Source organism: Tachypleus tridentatus, chromosome 5, assembly GCF_004210375.1.
Source record: "Tachypleus tridentatus isolate NWPU-2018 chromosome 5, ASM421037v1, whole genome shotgun sequence".
NCBI classification, from domain to species: Eukaryota; Metazoa; Arthropoda; class Merostomata; order Xiphosura; family Limulidae; genus Tachypleus; species Tachypleus tridentatus.
The window spans coordinates 28,582,773-28,601,907 of NC_134829.1; the positions used below are offsets into that span (position 1 = coordinate 28,582,773).

Here is a 19,135-nt window from a genome sequence, read left to right on the forward strand (position 1 = left end):
TGCCTTCCCTCTAGTCTTACACCGCTAAATTAGGGACGGCTAGCACAGATAGCCCTCGAGTAGCTTTGTGCGAAATTTCCAAACAAACAAACCGAGGGTCGCGGGTTCGCGCCCGAGTCGCGCTAAATATGCTCGCCCTCCCAGCCGTGGGGGTGTATAATGTGACGGTCAATCCCACTATTCGTTGGTAAAAGAGTAGCCCAAGAGTTGGCGGTGGGTGGTGATGACTAGCTGCCTTCCCTCTAGTCTTACACTGCTAAATTAGGGACGGCTAGCACAGATAGCCCTCGAGTAGCTTTGTGCGAAATTCCCAAACAAACAAACCAAAAGGTATCTATCACAGTCAGTTTGTTTAGCATTAAGAAATATAAGAAGAATTCGTTTGAAAATTTGCATTAGCCATTTGGCTAAACCATTAGATTTAATTAAATATAGTAAAATATACATTTTAACACATCAGTGATTGATACAATCCTGTAAATGATTATTTAAATTAGCCAGTTTTAGGTGTTCTACATTATGTCAATCACTGATGTTTCTAAACATCGTGAATGAAACACACTTAATAAAGTATCAAATGATTGATGGATAAGCCTTAGTCAGTTTGGTGAAGAACTTGATGCTGACAAGCATATACCGATCAATTTTTCAGTTCTGGACAGAAGACTAGCTATATCGAGAGTGATTTTATGAAAGAGGGAACCAACAACACTCTGCTAGAGATTTTATTTCCCCAGTTTTTCTCTCTTGCCAACATTCTCGTGTCAGGTATCATACTCTATTTGCTCGTCAAAATTACCCAAAACACTTTATTTTACTCATAACTAACTATATAAAAGATGTCGCTGCACCAAAAAAGCCACCATGGCAAATGTACGTCATTAATGCAAGTTATGTATCAGGTTTTTATATATGGATGAATAAGATTTTTTAAAGTAGGTGTCTGTGACTTAATAATAAATTTCAATGATAAAGAAACAGGACAAATGTATATATAAATGTTCGTTACACAGTTAATTACCACAGTTGTATCTTTAGCTTTAAATAATCGTCTTTATTCCTCAAAATCCACACAGGTTGTTCCGGTTGCGTTATAACACTATTAATAAGACAAATTATTTTCACTGATGTTACACTTTTGGTTACCAGTGTTATGTCAAAATCTTTAAATAATTGTCTCTTTTCGTCAAAAGTTCACACAGGTTTGTTAAATTACCTTATAATAGGATCTATAATTTCAATTCATAGAATACCACTCTGTGCTCTTTACGACTAAACCACCAACCTAGATCTTGCTACTTAACTAACTGTCTATCCTTGTATTACTAACTTGAACTATATTTTGTTCACTTATTTATAGCCTTTCTACACACAACGAGATATTGTGATGTAATAATACTTGATCAAAACAATTTAACTCTTGCATTAAACAGTCGTATATATCTAATGTTATGACGTGCGACTACTATCTTCTACAAACCTCCACCTGCTCTTAGAAACATCAACGTACTCCATAAAACAAGTAATTGGGCTCTTTCTCTGCCTTGAATTCATATTGCTAGCACAATATTTAACTAGCACTCCCAAATACTCCGTATCCATGCATTTCTCTTTGTATGTCATACAACAGCAGTAACATTAGATACAGGTATACCTGTTGTACAGTATCGCTTCTATTTCTGTTACTCATCCACATAAATTATAAATTAGCTTTAGCCAATGTAAACATTAATGTGGTTGCGGGTTCGGATCCCTGTCACACCAAACATGCTCACCATTTCAGCCGTAGGGGGGGTTATAATGTGATGATAAATCCCACTATTATTTGGTAAAACAATAGCCTAAGAGTTAGCAGTGGATGGTGATGACTATCTGCTTTTCCTCTAGTGTTATGACCAGGTGGTTAAAGCACTTGACTCATAATCTGAGGGTTGCAGGTTCAAACCCCGTCGCAACAAACATGCTCGTCCTTTCAGCTGTGGAAGCGTTGTAATGTGACCTTCAATCCCACTATTTATTGGTAAAAGAGTAGCCAAAGAGTCGGCGGTGGGTGCTGATGATTAGCTGCTTTCCTTCTAGTCTTCACTGCTAAATTAGGGACGACTAGCGCAGATAGACCTCATGTAGCTTTGCCAAAAATATTCAGAAACAAACAAACAAACAAACATTAGTGTATATACTTCATTAAAAGTGGCCACAAATCATAGGTAATAAAACTTGAAATATAAAAAAGTTATTGACTGTTAATTCGGTATTTGACTAAGGCCAGTGATTTACCAACATTTTTGTACTATTCATCGACCTAAACCACTGCACTCAGTCTCAGAAAATCTTCAGTATGTCTTGTTAGCTTGTAAGTTTATTGATTGCCAAGGATCATAGAAAAATGCTAGTTCTTCTTGGTGATATCACAGTTAGGTATTACCAATGCACCAAGTATATTTTGTTCCCTTTTATTGGTTATGGGTAACTAACAAGTGCAGCACAATGTTTAAGATAATCAACAACAGCTCAGGAATTGCACAACACATAGACCGTTGCAGTTATTTCTGGAGTAGACCCGGTATGACCAGTTGGGTAGGGCTTTGTTTTGGAATTTCGCACAAAGCTACTCGAGGGCTATCTGTGCTAGCCGTCCCTAATTTAGCAGTGTAAGACTAGAGGGAAGGCAGCTAGTCATCACCACCCACCGCCAACTCTTGGGCTACTCTTTTACCAACGAATAGTGGGATTGATTGTAACATTATAACGCCCACACGGCTGGGAGGGCGAGCATGTTTAGCGCGACGCGGGCGCGAACCCGCGACCCTCGGATTACGAGTCGCACGCCTTACGCGCTAGACCATGCCGGGCCCTGGGTAGGGCACTCGACTCTTAATTTGAGGGTCGCTGGTTCGAATCCCTGTCACACCAAATGCGCTCGCCCTTTAAGCCGTGGAGGCATTACAATGTTATGATCAATCCCACTATTCGTTAGTAAAAGAGTAGCCCAAGAGTTAGTGGTGAGTAGTGATAACTAGCTGCCTTCCCTTAGTTTTACACTGCTAAATTAGGGGCAGCTAGCGCAGATAGCACTAGTGTAACTGCGCGAACTTCGAAACAAACAAACAAGATATTTCTAGAGCATCCAGTTTGACTGTCACCACCAAGAACCATTTTTATCATCATATATTATTTTATGTAGAAGATAACCAGTACAGTTCGAATCATAGGAATCGGGATTTTCCTAGTCACTCGTCACATTTCTTAGCCCTGAGGGCAATTTAGAATGCAGATATTTTGGTTTGAAAGATGCCATATTCTAGTCCTTGTATGAATCAGATTATGTTCGCACCTCAACTGAACTTTCTTCTCTTTCATAAAGTAAATGTATATCATCTCAGAAAATCTACTTTTATTATCGCGGCTTACAAAATTGTCATTAACCATAGTAAATTGAGGATCAGGAAGCACGAGTAAAATAAATTCTTCACAAATATTTTTTCCGTGATGATAAGAAAACCCACTTGCAGATAAAAACGTGATGTATAAACGGCTGATATAGGTTGAGAATTTTTTTTATGTAGAGGAGCGAACAACATTTCGTTGTACTTATCTATGTAACCATTATGTCTAAACTATCAAACATTACACCACTATTAACAGTACACTTTCATACGATTGTAAAGAAACTTAAACCAAAGAATTATAAATAAAAGAAATGACATCTATTTCATTCAACAATGTAGAAAGGAACAACTAACCCCTAACTTTGTAAAGGTAAAACTATCAAAAAATTTTAATCAATGCACAAACATTATCCAAAATTTACAGAAAAACTACTTAAAGCCATGTTGAACACGAAATACAAAGAACTACATGACTTACAGAAACAAAACATGAACCTAAACCATCAACTGGCATGTTGTATTAAACCAGAGATTTACAGACTTATACAACAAAACATCAACCAAATCAACACCAGGAACAACAGGGACAAAAAGATCTTCCACAACAAAAAACTAGAAAAAACTAAAATGTAAACAAAAGAAAAGACACCAACACGACAAACCACTGGCTAACATCATAATTAACAGATCCGACCTGCAATTAAACACAGACGAGATACATCTACAAGTTGAACAAATTCTGCAGCTAAGTATCAAACTGAAACACACCATGAAACAAAGAATCTGATCATCTTTATTTGATAAAAAAAAAAAAGATTTGGGCTTTATTTTATTGTGTTGATCGGCTTTTATTTTTATTTAGACTGACCAGCTTCTAGAGCAGAAAAGAATCAACTGCTTGACTCGAAAGTATTCTTTCGTATTTTATGGAGTTTCGTGTCTGTACTGTGCTTTGAAAGCCAATCAACAGTCCTTGTATGTTATCCAAAACTCCTCTATAAAAGATGTCAGTGACATTTCCATTATACGTTTTCAAGGAGAGATCAACCATTTTGTTGAAATTCTACATACAAGTCCTCTAACTGGGTATAATAAACACCTCAAAAGAGCACTGAAATTGAAGCATGGTTAAGTAAGTATAAGCTATAAAACAATCGCTGTGGTATTTAACCTTAGCAAAAGTCTATTCACATACTGTTCACAAACAGTATATTTAAATGTAGAACTCTGTAAAGAAACTCTATTCAAAAACAATAAAATATAAACCTCAGGAAAAATATATATTCCTTGTTTTGATAGGGTAATAAGTGGCTGTTTTTGTCAGTCTTCACAGGATTAAGTTAAAGTAAGGAAGTAATTTATATGAAATTACTATCCAGCAGAATTTATTTTAAGAGCACATTTTTCTTTGTTGTTTTGGAATTTCGCACAAAGCTACTCGAGGGATATTTGTGCTAGGCGTCTCTAATTCAGCAGTGTAAGACTAGAGGGAAGGCAGTTAGTCCTCATAGACTCGGGCGCGAACCCGCGACCCTCAGATTACGAAGCGCACGCCTTAACGCGCTAGGCCATGCCGAGCCTTTTCTTTGTTGTCAAAATATGATTAAGTCTTATTATACATGGAACTAAAATTAACAATGGTTGTTGTTTTAAATTTATCACAAAGCTACACAATGGGCTACCTGTGCTTTGCCCAGTACGGGTATCGAAACCTGGTTTTTAGTGTTGTAAGTCCGCAGACATACCGCTTAGCCATTGGGGGGCGTTAACAATATAAGTTTAATACAATTGCCAACGAGAATATTATTCACTGATCTAGCTCTTTAATTTAGCGTAATGTTTAGAAAAAAATCTCATAGTATTTACAAATTTTAGAATTCTCAACTGAGATTTTAGGCCATATATCAATAAGTATAAAAAGAGAATAAATTATTGTGATCTCTTATCATGTGGTGTAAAAGTTATTGTGTGATGCTTGAAAACATTAAAACCTGCTATTTAAGGATAGCGACCTCTACAAAAGTGTAGTGAAATTTGGACTTTATCGGGGTTGATCCGCCATGATGTTAAAGTAATGTTGGGAGTCACTTTCCCGATGTTGGTTACGGGTGCTCCCGTGTCTAGAAAGCATTATTTCAACAATATAATTTTATCGGGGTTTTGTATGCGCTGTAGAAAGCTTCAAAAGCGTTTGAAGCTTTCGTAGTTGTATTCATGGAACTATGAACCTAGACTCTTTGTCTTTTGCTTTGTCTCAAATCAGTTATTCGGTATCAAATTTAACCAAGAAAAATTTCAAGTCTGGTGTTCAGGAGATATCAAGAGTAAGTGATCATAACTGAGTAACAAGTGAAAATAAGAAACGTTGTTTATATAACGAAAATTAGTTAAGTATGAATATTTAAAAATATATATATAAATTGAGAATAGGTGTTAGTAGTATAATTATCGTCAGGCTTAACAGCGATTTACGTATGTGGTCATTAGTTTGTATTTTGTTAACCCTAGCTGGACAGTGCTTGTGGCAGTAATGTTACAAGAACAAGTAGTACAGGCTCCACTTGTGGACTTAGTGTTATACAAATAGATTAATTGTCGTTAGACATATTGTTGTGACTTGGCTAAAACTTATTAAGTTAGTAACCTTAATCTAGTTAACATCACTATATTTTACATTACGATGTGAATTAATTACTTATTTGGGAAACACTTGATTCTTTTTGCGATAATATTAATAATGCCAGTGGTAAATAGTTACTGTAAATAATAGTAACAGCAAAGCATTATAACAAGAAAAAAGGAACACCAGTTTTTACAATATAGTCAAAATGTGAGATTGAAGTATACTACAGTCATTTTATAAAAGTTCTTTAAATGTGTTGAATTTAAATTCATAGACTGAAAATTATAAAAGTACTTTAAAATAAATAATATATGAAACACAATGGAAACAATTACTGTCATCCCTTCTGTGTTTCAGGATAAAGTATCCAAAGAAATGGAAGAGTACATAATTTTAGATTATTATGTAATTTGTTTATGTATGTAATTCATATGTAGCTAATGTGAAACGGGAGGTGCACAGGAAATTTTGCTTGTTTACATATTTAAAAATATTGATACTGTAATTAACAGGCAGATTTATAGCACTACTGTTTGCAACAAAAATTGGGGTAATTCATAGATAAAACACTGAGAGTACAACTGTTGTAGAAAAATTATATATATATATAAGGTTAAGAAAAGTGGTGAAGCTAACATATAATAAATATGTCAACATATCTCACTATGGTAGATTTAAAACATCATGTGAAAATGTGTAATCTAAACAATATTATTGGAGTTTAACTTTGGGAATTTATGATACAGCATTAAAGTTTTAGAAATAATTAATTGTAGGGAGGAGTATTGTGTTGTTGTTTTTTTATTAAAACTAAAGCTACACAATGTGTTATCTTTTCTCTGCCCACCTTGGTTATTGAAATTGACTTTTAGTGTAAGAATCCCCCAGACTCTGCCAAGCCATTAAGATATTTCTGTATCAGACAAATTGTATAGTAATTTTTTGGCATTAATTTGTGGTTTTACTTTTTGTATTCTATTGATATTAACATTTCTTTTAAAATAATGTACTTTTGATGCTGTTTTGTGCACTTAACCAAAATAGTTTTATCCATCTTTTATGTTTTATATATATATATATATTTTTAGTATTTTGATGCCTGTTAGGTAGTGATATATTTTAAAATGGACTGAAATTTTTCTTAAGGATATATATCAGTATTTTTATATTAATAATGATGGATGTAAAGTTCAAAGTTGGATTTTTTTGTGTGTGTGAAATACAGGATCTTGAAGCTCAAAATTGGTTATTTGATTGTGATTGAAAAAACAACAGATTCTTTACTTATATTTACATAAATTCATAAGAAGAGTGATGCATTTCATTTGTATAAAAATCCTGTGAATGTGTCTTAATATGATATTTAGGTTAAAATTCTTGATAAATATATACTGGTATAGAGGAAATGATAGTTTTCTAAGGAAATACAATATTTCATCATGCTGTATATACAAACATGAAACAAGTTACAGTAAATACATCTGGAGGTTTTTCAGTATCATTAATTGTGACTTCCCACATTCTAAATGTAGGGTTTATGTTCACAATACATGAGGTTAAATTAATACAGCTGTGGAGAGACCTAAGAATTCAAAGAATATTATTTAGATACTTGATTTTCTAGAAGTAATTTCAGGGTGATTGGCCTAGATTGTTGTTTATAATTCTTGCTTAATACCATTAATTAACTAGTTTTTTGTTGTTTTTGTGATTGTTATTCTACTTTTATGATGTAGATGGAGTTGTAAGACTTGCTATGAAATGAGGGACACTTGGTGTCAAAGTCTGAGCAAGCTAGAAAAGTTTAATGTTGAAAGTCCCACTTGTGTGTTTAAATTGGTCATTGTATTCTTACTGACCAAAGGTTATATCAAAAATAAACTGGTATAACCAGGAGAGTGCTGAACATTGTAAGACAGCTATTCAGTTTCTTAGATACTTAGATTACATTTATGCAAATTATTTTAACAAGTGAATATTTTAATTTTGTACTTTTAATTGTTTGAATGGGTTTTAAAAAAAAATTAAATAAGACATTCATGTCATTGTTTTAATAATGCTTGTAAGTCTGTGCTGTCAGATTTTATACAGAATAGACCAGTAAGTTAATAATATTTATACTTTTAAGCTTTTAAAAGTATTTAACTAAATAAAACCAAAGAATAAAATGTGAATAAACTTGTTATTAAGGCTAAACCAGTAAAACAACTAGGTCTTTACAATGTGTTTAGAGTAGAATGATGTACAAACAAACAGGAAGAAAACAACTACCAGTTAAATTTGAAAAAATATTCCTGTATTTTACCATGTTATATTTTGTACATAATATTTAATATCATAGTTAACAGGTTCCCTGTGTATTTTGCAAGAAATGCTGTTATATATTTTAGAAATCTAAGCCTAAAAATGAGGCTTGTCAATTTTGTATTTAAGAAAGTGGTCACTGTCCCACATTTGTTTTTATGAAACATAAAAATCAAGTTTTATCCATCAAACCTGGTAATGTTTCTTATCAGGAAATTACTGTTAACAAACATTGAGTATACAATAATATAAAGACATTTAAATTCACTTGATCATGTGCAGGTGAATACATCTTAACTTAAAACCAAAATTGTACCATTTATTTAAATATATATATGGAAAGTGAGAGTTAGGTTTTTAAGAAATTTTTTAATTTCACTTTATTTCAAAGGATACACCCTTTGTTGGTCTCCATTTGTGTATTTAAAAAAACACATTTTTTAGTTTAAAACTATTTTACCAGTAATTTTATGGACATTTCTTACTTTACAAATGAATTGTTAATGTTAGTTAAATGACACCATGTGGTTGTCATTCTTTATTTTTCCACTAATTTTAATGATGTTTTTATTTAAAACATGTCACAATTGCAATTTTAAAATTAAGTAGTCAGTTAACCAAGTTACTTTTTTGAATGGGATACAAATATTTAATTAAGCAGTTGTCTGCCATGCTGATTAACTAGTTGATTTATTTAATTTGATGACAATTTTATTTAGTGAATATAAAAAAAACAACAACCAAGGTTTACAAATTTTGCTACTCGGAAAGCAATAGCCTATTTGTTAAAAATTTAACACAGTAACAAATGTACAAATAGTTTATCTAGATGTGGTATAAAGCAAAGAAGTCATAACGTGAGATTGTTTAAGGCTTAATGAAAGTGCCTTATTGGTATTTGTTTTTCTGTTTAAAATTGTGTAGTAGTTTTACTTTTTAATAAAATTTTATTTGTTACTTATTCAACCAATGTTTAAACTATATAAACCTAGCTACCATTGTATGAAGTTGTCTTTCCATTGGAAACAATTTCTGTAGTTGTCAACCAGATATATATATTATGTATTTTACAATTCAAAATGAAAGGAATTTGAAATGTTTACAGAAGTGATACAAAATAGCAAACTTTTGCATTTACTCTGTTAACTCTTTTGCTCTGGGTCAAAGGCCATGTCATCTTGTTTCTTGACTTGTGTTTTTAAAATTTTTACTGCATTAATTTTTTATGAATTTATGTCTGTAAGTTTGGAATCAAATTCTAGATTATAGTTCAAACTTTAATATTATAGATGAGTTATTTTTTAATTTAAAAGTAAATATTAAAAGAACATCTAAATGTATATTTTATTGTGTGGTATGCTAAATGACACACTCTTTAAAATTAGATGATAGTGATGTTAAAATATTTAGTCTATAATTTTCCACGAATTAGGAACTTAAATTATTGTTATTATCAAGCTTGAATATAAACTAAGAACCTCATATCTTGTTATTTTGCTGAGATATGGCTTATGTACTGAATCAAACAGTGGCTACATTCACCTCCTTTCATTTTTAAAAATACCTTATATACACTTACTTCAATATATGACATGAATAACCAGTCAGCAGCTTAAAATGTCCCCAGAGTAGTTTTCATCAGTCATTTTAATCTGTAAAAATGCTATCATGTTCTTAATCCAGGATTTCAAGGAGGTAGGTTGTCTCTATAGTATGCTCGAAGTTTGATATTTTAAAAATTTAAATATATCTTAGTTACTGAGTTTAATAAATTATAGTGGAATTCTGTGGTATCAGTGTAGTTATTTGATTTTTTGGTTATTCAACTATATATATATAAATCTAAAAAAAAATTATCCTCCAGTTGCAAAATTTTAAAAGGCTTAGCAACCTATGTCTAGCACCAACTTGAGTACAAATGTCACAGTGAAGAGATAATTGTTTGCTTTAGTTCTTTATTTATTGTTCTATATTTTAAGAAAAATAAATTTAATTTATTTTTAAATAATAATAATCTGTATGTATAATATATAATAATTGAAATGTGACTATATTCCAAAACACTGTAGTCCACTAAAACACAGCCAAGACAGGGAAGACTAAAGGTCAGTTTTATATTACTGGATACATAACATGGGTGCATGTGCACCACATCAATGCAAGTTATGTTAGATAGGCATGACTGGAAAGTCAATACAGTATGTACTTGTATGTATGTATGTGTGTGTGTGTATATATATGAATCTTTGAGCCTTAGGCTACTTAGACTAAACATGTGTATTTTCATATTATAATATGTAGTCATCATAGAATGAAAAAAAGCATAATTTATATCCCATATTTCTTCATGATGGTTGCTGGGTTGGTCAAGTGACAGACCCCACATAAATTATAGAAAACATAAAATATAGTCTTACTGAAAACAAGTTTGAGATGTATTTAGGAAGTTTCAGAGATTGCACAAATAATATTAGATTTTTGGGATGAATAATAGTTTTTTAATCATAACGTGAAATAATTCTGCACTTTAACTAAACAAAATGCTATTTTCACAAACAGATCTTTAGTAAAACTATTTCATTAAAAAAAATCTGTTTTGTATGTAAAATACTTGTAACCTTTACTAAAAGTCTACCAAATTTTGTGAAGATACACATGCTGTATCAAAAGTTATATTGTGCAAATGTGTAAACAAACTTGTGTATATTATACCAAGCCTATAGAGTTAATATGTGATTCTATCCAATCATATTTTAAACTTTCATTATAGCTGTTTTTGAAGTTGTATTGCCCCTAAAGGCTTAGTAGTAAATCAGTGTTTAAACTACCGAAAACTGAGTTTTGATACTGGAGGGCACGGCACATTTTGAAGTTTTGTGCTTATCGGCAAAGCTGTGTTTCATTAGTTGATGTGTAACCATATTAAGGTGTGAACCAAGACCTGAATAAAAACTAAAGAAGATGCTTGAAAATAATAATAATATAATCTGTTCTCAATTAAAACTAGTTACTCTTTTAGGTAGACAATAAAATTGTAAAAAGAAATTTGTTTTTAGGAAAAAACGTTTTGCAGCTCTGAAGAAATTAAAATATTCATTTCTTTATTGTGACTTACACTGTATAATATCCAGAATGGACAAGATATTGGTACTAAAATTTTTTTAGTTAAAATTAAAGGAAATGCTGTCTTTGGTACAATAACTTAAGAATAAATTACTCTATATATCCTAAACTCTTGTACATGAAAATGAATCATACACACAAAGTGGTACAAAACCTGTAATTACCTGAAAATACAATTAATTTCAGTGGGTTTTTCTATAAAAATTTCCACAAGAAAACAAAAATAATATATAATTAACTAAATTATAAAAGAGAAACTTTTAGAAAAAAAAAAATTAAAATGATTTCTTAATGTTCTTGTAGATTTCAGTTACTGGTTTTGATGTTTTTGTACATTTCTAATGAAATATTTCTGTAGAGACCTACTATCAGCATTTGTAAATACTTTTGTTCTTTTGTTAAAATGTTAACATTGCTTCTTTCTCAGTCTGTAACTTCTATTTTTCAAAATTGCATATTTAGCAATATCTCCATGAGTTTTCAGTGTTCCACAGAAGTAATAAAAATTTAATTAATGTAACAACTATTCAGTGACTAGATGTTTGGCTGTAAAATTTGAGAATATATTCATTACATGTCCAAAACATTATTTTCCGTACTTCTGGCTTTTTAAGACCCATGTAGAGCATTTTACAAAATTTCTATTGATGATAAAAATATTCAATGTTTGTTAAACTATGTTAAAGTTATATATGTAAATAAGCTAATATGATTGTTTTGGAACAATAATTTCATTTCCTTGTTTACTATTTTTGGCATTGGGTATTTGAGTCTTTTTTTTTTCCCTAATTTTCTTCTAAAACATTGAGTTTTTCATTAGTTTTTCTATTTTTCCTTTTTCATGATGGCATTATGCTCCCCTCGGTGTGGATTCCTGTACGTGGTGAGGGGACCTCCCAGGGAAGGTTCTGTTCTATCTGGTTACCTTCTCTGGGATCTAAACATCCACCCATGTGTTTGCCATGCGTGGCGACCCGTGAAGGGGAGGAGAGAATCCTGGTGGTTGAGGGGTCCAACCCTAACACACCACTTTGGCCTCAATTCCTGTAGGCGGGCGGCCTTTGGGTGGCCCCCCTTGGGTCAATCGGCTGGTTTACTTGGGCTAGAGTCAACCAAGTACCAGTGTTGGAAGTTCTCAATGGGTGTTGTGGACATTGTGTCTGATGCTGGTGTTTGGGTATAGTGCTCACGAAACCCTGGCGTTGCTGCATTGTCTTTGCGTGACTTTGTAGTGCATCCCCTTGTAGGGCTCCATGGTGGGTGGGGTCAGTGGGTACCGAAATTTTTTCTTTTTCCTATGGATCCTCTAAAAAATTTAAATAAAATTGTAAAAACACAGTCAATGGGTAAGCAACCACGTCTTGAACACTCAGAACAGCAATCTTCAACATCAGTAACACACGTACCTCATTTTATTATATTACATTCTCTTTCGGAAAAACCTTTAGGGCAAATGTCCCCTTTTTTATTCAAAAGGGACTAGAGGGACTTGCTGGCTCTCCAAAGTCAGTAAAGAAACTTCGATCTGGTGACATATTGGTTGATGGATTTACGCAAAGATGGATTTACACTGCCAACAGATACCCTCGTTTTAACGTTTACTTCACCACGTGCACCTGCCACCATCAAGGCAGGTTATCTCATTTGCAGGGTTCGGCCATACATACCAAACCCTCTTTGATGTTTCCAATGTCAGAGATTCGGCCACTCAAAGACATCTTGTCGTGGTTCCCTGACACGTGCTCGTTGTGGAGGCAAGGACCACGATGCCTATGACTGTGACATGAACCCACATTGCGTAAACTGCAATGGTTCTCACCCCTCTTACTTTCGTTCTTGCCCAAAATGGTTAGAGGAAAAAGAGGTGCAGCGTTTGAAAACGACACATAACATTAGTTATCCTGAGACTCGGAAATTGCTGCCCACAACTCCATCTCGGACGTATGCTGCTGCACTTCATTCCACAACTACAGTGGGAGTGCAGACAGATCTCTCTGTGCCTCTAAGAGAATCGTTTTCAAAACAAATGAAAAGCCTTTTGACCTCCGTGGTTAAAAAGGTTGATGAATCGACTTCCACACCCATCTCTGTTCCTCCCATACCTTCCAACAAACCTCAAGATCCACGTCCTTCAGTTTCAAATACAGGCATTTCTTCTGATACATCTTTTTCTCCCACCACAAGAGACAAAACAATTATTCGTTCGCGTCCTCAGTCACTGGATTCCCCTTCCAATAACAAAAACCTGCCCACCCGACCCAGAGCAGGATCCATGGAGGTTGATAGACCTCCTCCGACTAAAGACAGTAAAGAAAAAAAGACGTGGTCGTAAACCGAAGGGTTCTCCAGCCACTTCACCTACCCGTTCTTAAAAATGGCCACCTTGATACAATGGAACTGTCGAGGTTTACGTTCTAATCTAGATGATATCAAAATGCTGATTGCTTCCTACCATCCTGTTTGTCTTTCTTTACAAGAAACACATCTCAAAACTCCTGATACTGTCTCCATTCGGCAGTTTTCTCTGTACAGAAATGACAGGTTGTGTGATGGTCGAGTACATGGAGGGGTGGCACTGTTGGTTGATCAACACGTGCCAATCCTGTCTTTGTCACTCAACACACCCTTGGAGGCTGTAGCCATCCGTGTTTCCTTGGGTCATACCATCACTGTTTGTTCTCTGTACCTGTCCCCTGGAGAGACATATGATCAATCAGATCTTGATGCTCTCGTTGAACAATTGCCATCTCCATTTCTAATCCTAGGGGATTTTAATGGACATCATCCCCTCTGGGGAAGTGCTATTATTGATGGGAGGGGCTGATCTGTAGAGCGGATGCTCTCTGATCACAATCTTTCTCTTTTCAATACTGGTTCTTTCACTTACTTTCATGCACCTAGTCAGTCCCTTACCGCTATTGATCTCTCAGTTTGCTCCCCTTCATTATTCTCCCATTTTTCATGGAGGGTTGACAGTAATCCACTAGGCAGTGATCATTTTCCTATCCTTTTGAGAGAGACTGGCCGTGGTCGATGCCACCCTACCCGCGTGCCCCGGTGGAAGCTGGATCAGGCAGACTGGTCCACTTTCACTGCTCTCGCAGAACTTGCTCCTGCCATCATACATCAGCCATCAATAGACAACTGTGTAGCAGCGGTAACTGACTGTATTACACATGCAGCTGCTCAGTGTATTCCTAAAACCTCAACACGTTTTCCACGATATCCTCGTCCGTGGTGGAATCCTGCTTGCCACTTAGCACGGAAGGCTCAAAAGCGGGCCTGGGATACTTTTCGTAGATATCCCACACTTTCAAACCGGGTTGCTTTCCAATGGGCCCATGCACATGCTAGGTGGGTAAGACATCAAAGCCAGAAGGAATCTTGGATTAAGTTCACAACCAGCATACCTTCTACCACCAGTTCCAAGATCATATGGGACAGGATTCGAAAGGTTAATGGGCACTACAATTCTGTTCCCCTCTCGATCTTACTCTCTGATGGTCAGGAGGAGACTGATGTTCGGAACATCGCTAACACTCTAGGTGAAAGCTTTTGCCGGGTACCTAGCACTTCTGCTTGTTCCTCCACCTTCCTGGCCATCAAGACTCGGGCAGAGCGATCATCTCTTTCCTTTCGAACTGACTGTTTCTTTGACTATAATTGTCCCTTTACCCTGGTGGAACTAAAAATGGCCCTTCATCGGTCTGCCAGTACGTCTGTTGGACCTGATGATATTCATTATGACATGCTACACCATCTATCTCCTGCTTCTCTTGATGTCCTTCTGATTGTTTTCAACTGGATCTGGCAGGAGAATGTTTTTCCTGATGCCTGGCGCCAGGCTATTATTTTACCTTTCTCTAAGCCAGGGAAAGATCCCAAGATTCCTTCAAACTACCGTCCAATTGCTTTGACGAGCTGTCTCTGTAAGACATTAGAAAGGATGGTCAATGCTCGTTTGGTTTGGTTCCTTGAATCAAACAACCTCCTCTCGCCCACCCAGTGTGGGTTCCGTCAACAGCACTCCACCACAGACCACCTAATTCATCTTGAAACATTTATCAGAGAAGCCTTTCTCAACTGCCAACATCTTGTATCAGTATTCTTTGACATAGAGAAGGCTTACGACACAACATGGAGGTATGGCGTTTTGCGAGACCTCCATACATATGGGTACGTGGCCATCTACCCATGTTTATTAAAAAATTTTTAATGGACAGGAGATTCCAAGTTCGTGTGGATTCGACACTTTCCCATTCTTTTGTACAGGAACTTGGAGTCCCTCAAGGCTGTGTATTGAGTGTTACACTCTTCAGTATAAAGATAAATGCCATCACTGAACAACTCCCTCTCACTGTTGCGAATGGGCTGTATGTCGACGACTTTCACATCTCATGTCAGTCGTCAAACATGAGATATATTGAGCAGCAACTACAAACCGCCCTCAATTGTGTACGGAAGTGGACTCTGGCGAACGGCTTTAATTTCTCTCTCTCCAAAACTGTATGCATGCACTTTTGCTGTCGACGGGGGTATTCACCCTGATCCTGAACTTCATATCGGTGAAGTTTTGCTGCCAGTGGTCCCGGAGACCAAGTTCTTGGGGCTTATTTTTATCGTAAACTGACCTTTATACCACACTTAAAGCAGCTTCAGGTCAAATGCACAAGAGCACTGAATATCCTCTGTGTTCTCTCTTCTACCAGTTGGGGGGCAGATCGCTGTTCAATGATAAAGGTATATCGTGCTCTTATTAGATCGAAACTCGATTATGGATCAGTGGTCTATGGCTCTGCCAGACCCTCGGCCTTAAAGATGCTGGACCCCATTCATCACCAAGTACTTCGACTCTGCACTGGGGCTTTCTGTACCTCTCCAGTTCAAAGTATATACATTGAATCTCATGAACCTTCTCTACGCCTTTGCCGTTTGCAACTATCTTTACAATATACTTCGAAACTTCATTCCTTACCAAAGCATCCCACCTGGAAATGTGTTTTCCTTCCTCGGTGGGCAGTACTTTTCAGAACAGGCGATCTGTCATTGCTCCGTTTGGCCTTAGCATCCGGCTAATTGGATGAATTGGGTCTGTCCTTGGATAACATTGCAGATTCCACAGGTTGGCCCATCCCACCATGGCTTATTACAGCTCCCAAATGTGACCTTTCTTTCAGTCACCTAAAAAAGGCAGATACTCCAGATTGGAAGTACCGTCTTTTATTCAATGAATATCTTTCAAACAATCATTCAATTTCCATTTATACAGATGGTTCCAAATCAGGTAATTTAGTGGGCTCTGCTATGGTTTGCTATGGGTCAGTAGTTGCGTGCAGAATCCCTTCTACAGCTTCTGTGTTCACTGCTGAACTGTATGCCATATCTCTTGCCCTGGATCATATTGCAGCTGAGCAGTACTCCAACTGCACTATTTATACTGATTCGCTTAGTTCTACACTTGCCTTGAAATCGCTACACGTTAGCTCACATTCTATTCTCGCTGATATTCGAAACCGACTGGCCCATTTCTCATTAGCAGCTACTTCAATCCAGTTTTTCTGGATACCAGGCCATGTTGGTATTCGTGGGAACGAGCTTGCAGACATGGCAGCTAAATATGTCTGCTTCAGCACCATCACTCCTATGCCTATTCCGTACATGGACTATGGTGTTGTCTTCAAGGCTCGGCTCCGTGCCAGTTGGCAGTCCACTTGGAGTGAGCAATGTAACAACAAACTTTTTCAAATCAAACCCAAAATTGGACTTTGGCCATCTAGTTTCCGTAAAGTTCGGAAGGAGGAAGTTGTTCTCACTAGGCTACGCACTGGTCACAGTTTTTTAACTCATCATTTTCTTTTATCTGGAACTGATGCACCAATGTGTAGTTTGTGTAATACTCAAATCACTATCAGCCACGTTTTACTTTCTTGCCATCATCACAATTCTCAACGACGACAATATTTTAAACATATTTTTTCCCAGGGTCAATCTGTAACATTGGACAGAGTTATTGGTGATGGTGACTCTGTCCACCTTGATAATGTTTTTAATTTTTTAATGGCCATTAATCTTTTTAATCTCATTTAAGTGTTGCATATTTATTCATTACACCTTTTTAATTGTGGTTCCTTTTTTACAGTTTTAATCTCTCTCCTTCAATTTGACATTGGACAATGGCCAGAACATTAAATAATTCGACACCAGGACTGGAAAGGCCAACTTCAGGTGACTAACGCTACTGTTTGAACTATCCGTTTGAACTACTCGTTAGTCGTCCTGGCGAGTTGTTATTATACTTTTGCTGCATATCATTTCACACTTTTACTACTTAACTTTTTAGTACTGGCCATATTGACTCATAACCCGGAACCAGGACTGGAAAGACCAACTTCAGGTGACTGACGGTGGTTTTTATACTTACCTGTTAGTCTTCCTGGCGGGTTATGATCATTACCATTCTGCTACAGGTAGTTCTTTACAACTTTGTTGACTGGATGTCAACATTGGTTTTTACGCCATTTTCTGTTTTAATTGCCGTTTTGCTTTTATCTTCAATTACTTTTACAAATTTTACTCCATTTACTTGACTTTTATCTTTTTTACTGGACATTTGGCTACTCATTATTACGATTTTTTAAAACTTTTATTCTTTTACATTTTGATATGTCTTTTGGAAAACTTTGATATTCTTTTGATCATTACATTTAGATACTGGTTGTTATGACACATAACCCAGAACCAGGACTGGAAAGACCAACTTCATGTGACTGACGATGGTTCTTGAACTTACCTGTTAGTCTTCCATGGATACTGGTTATGATCATTACCTTTTTGCTAGAGTAAATACCTTACAACTTCTTATACTCTGCCTTCTATCTTAACATTGTAGACTAGGTGTCAACATTGGTTTTATACTTTTTTGTTTTACCTTCATTTCCATTTATGTCTATTACTACATTTATTTATTTATTTTTTTTACATTTTTACCGAATGTCTGTCGCAGATAGCCTCGCTGCTTTGTGCCATAAAACACTAAATCAATCAATCAATCAAGCATTATGCTATTCAGTTAGGGTCACATCCCTTTCAGCATTGCCATTTACCACATTTAAACACTTAGTTATTTGTTCTGCCACCTTGTAGTCATTTCTGAGTTCCTGTGACTTGTTGCCATAATCCAAAAATCCAGATGAAGGTTTGAGGCACCTGAAGAACTGCTGTGTTCTTTGTGATGAAATCTTCATTTCACATGTTTTCAGACTTTATTATACTCAGCTGAATGCTCATTGGAGGTGTGTCCATGTCATTTTTCTTATCTATACTTGACAATATATTGTAATAAATTAAGGTCATCGTGAAGGAGTAAAAATGACATCAGTAGTAGTGAAACATGCCCTAAGATAAACTTGTACAACAAAAATACAGATGCTGTGGAGTTATTTACTTCATGAGTCCAATTAATGTGTACCATCCCATAAACAGATCTTGAAGGCATATAATACCTTGACCATCACTCATGTATGAGGCAGTGTTCCAGGTGTTAAAATTGTACTCCATGAGGAAGAATTCTATCAAGGATTTAATGCTGTTTATGTTTTTAATTTAAAAATTACTCTTTGCTTTGTTTTACCTTAATTTTCTTTTATGAATTTTAATAATTTCAACTTTTTACTTGATGTTTGGTGCAGATAGCCTA

The 19,135-nt window shown here is 35.4% G+C and overlaps 1 protein-coding gene across 1 annotated transcript in view; it reads left to right on the forward strand.

Annotated features, from left to right (window-relative positions):
- The first annotated feature begins 5,420 nt into the window (after window positions 1–5,420).
- The window catches only part of Not1 (CCR4-NOT transcription complex subunit 1), a 110,971-nt gene continuing 97,256 nt past the window's right edge, over window positions 5,421–19,135 (forward strand). Inside the window, 1 exon segment of the mRNA XM_076501843.1 lies at window positions 5,421–5,713. Coding sequence (XP_076357958.1) covers window positions 5,612–5,713 — 102 coding nt within the window. The 5' untranslated portion in view covers window positions 5,421–5,611.